The sequence below is a fragment of the Chinchilla lanigera genome, unplaced genomic scaffold, assembly GCF_000276665.1.
Source record: "Chinchilla lanigera isolate Chin_1 unplaced genomic scaffold, ChiLan1.0 scaffold00050, whole genome shotgun sequence".
Lineage (NCBI taxonomy): Eukaryota > Metazoa > Chordata > Mammalia > Rodentia > Chinchillidae > Chinchilla > Chinchilla lanigera.
The window spans coordinates 15,920,490-15,921,606 of NW_004955451.1; the positions used below are offsets into that span (position 1 = coordinate 15,920,490).

At 71.0% G+C, this 1,117-nt stretch overlaps 1 protein-coding gene across 1 annotated transcript in view; it reads right to left on the reverse strand.

Annotated features, from left to right (window-relative positions):
• Positions 1–31: 31 nt before the first annotated feature.
• The window catches only part of LOC102024971 (keratin, type I cytoskeletal 16), a 14,217-nt gene continuing 13,131 nt past the window's right edge, over positions 32–1,117 (reverse strand). Inside the window, exons 7-8 of the mRNA XM_005394623.2 lie at positions 616–809; positions 32–373 (exon numbers count right to left, since the gene is read on the reverse strand). Coding sequence (XP_005394680.1) covers positions 32–373; positions 616–809 — 536 coding nt within the window. The remainder of the gene's footprint in view (positions 374–615; positions 810–1,117) is intronic.

Genomic DNA, 1,117 nt, shown 5'->3' on the forward strand with positions numbered 1-1,117 from the left:
CAGAGCGGGCTCTGGCAGCGGCCCGGGCAGCTCAGGGCACAGCCACCCTCTGGGACGCCGCACCCCGCGTTCGCAGGTCGCAGCTCTGAGGGCGGGGGGAGTCAGTGAGGCCCGGGACTCGGGGGTGGTGAGGAGATGCACCCGGCGCAGTGAGTGGAATCGGGGTGTTCGCGGGGGAGCGGCGAGGACCAGGAGAGGCGGCAGGAGGCCGAGGCAGGAAGGCGAGGGCCGCCTGTCTCCTGTCCTGCGTGGACTCCGGGGGGAAAGGGAAGGGGAGCTGCGGGGGGTCGGGGAGCGCGGGCAAGGGGGCCCCGGGCGGGGATGACCGAGGGGTGCTGTGAGCGTGGGGACTCCCCAGCGGCAAGCCGTGATGCTGTGTGACAACAGACACTCCTCAAAACCCCCCTCGCAGCCGCACCGCGAGGCTAAGGCGCACCAGGGCTCGGGCGGCCAGGCCTGCACGTCCCTGGCCCTTCCGACCCTCAGGCCAGCATCTCGGGCTGTGTGTCCCCGCCTGGGTCCCGTGGCCCTGCCTGCGGTGGGAGACGTGGCCAAGGCCGGGGGAAGGGGACGGGCGCGGGGCACCGTCCTGTCCATCGCTGCAGCCCCGCCCACCCCGGCCCCAGCAGCCTCAGGTGGACACAGCGGGTCAGGCTGCGCCCCGGGACCGTCCGGCCTCCCAACCACAGTGGCCCTCCGGGGAAGCTGCTCGGCCTCCCCCAGCCTCAGCTCCTCCCCTGAGGCGTGGGAGAAGTCAGGAGCAGGCAGGAGCCCGCGGCGGCTGGGCCCCTTGGAAGCCGCGGAAGGCACTGCGCAGGCGCGGACAGACCCGGGTCAGGGGCCGACCGCATTCTCTGACCGCGCCGCGCTGCCTTCGATGCTCACGCGGACGCCTTCGAGTTCACAGAGAAGGAAACGGAGGCTCGGACAGGCCGAGGCATTGGCCCGGGTCCACGCTGGGGTCCAGCCCCAGCCGGGCGCAGGGGTGCTCTGCTGTAAGCCTGGTCCCTGGAAGGCTGAGGCAGGAGGATGGAGAGTTCAAGGCCAGCCTGGGAGACTTAGGGAAACTCTGACTCAGAACAAAAAAATAGGAAGTGGGGCTGGGGATTTAGCTCAG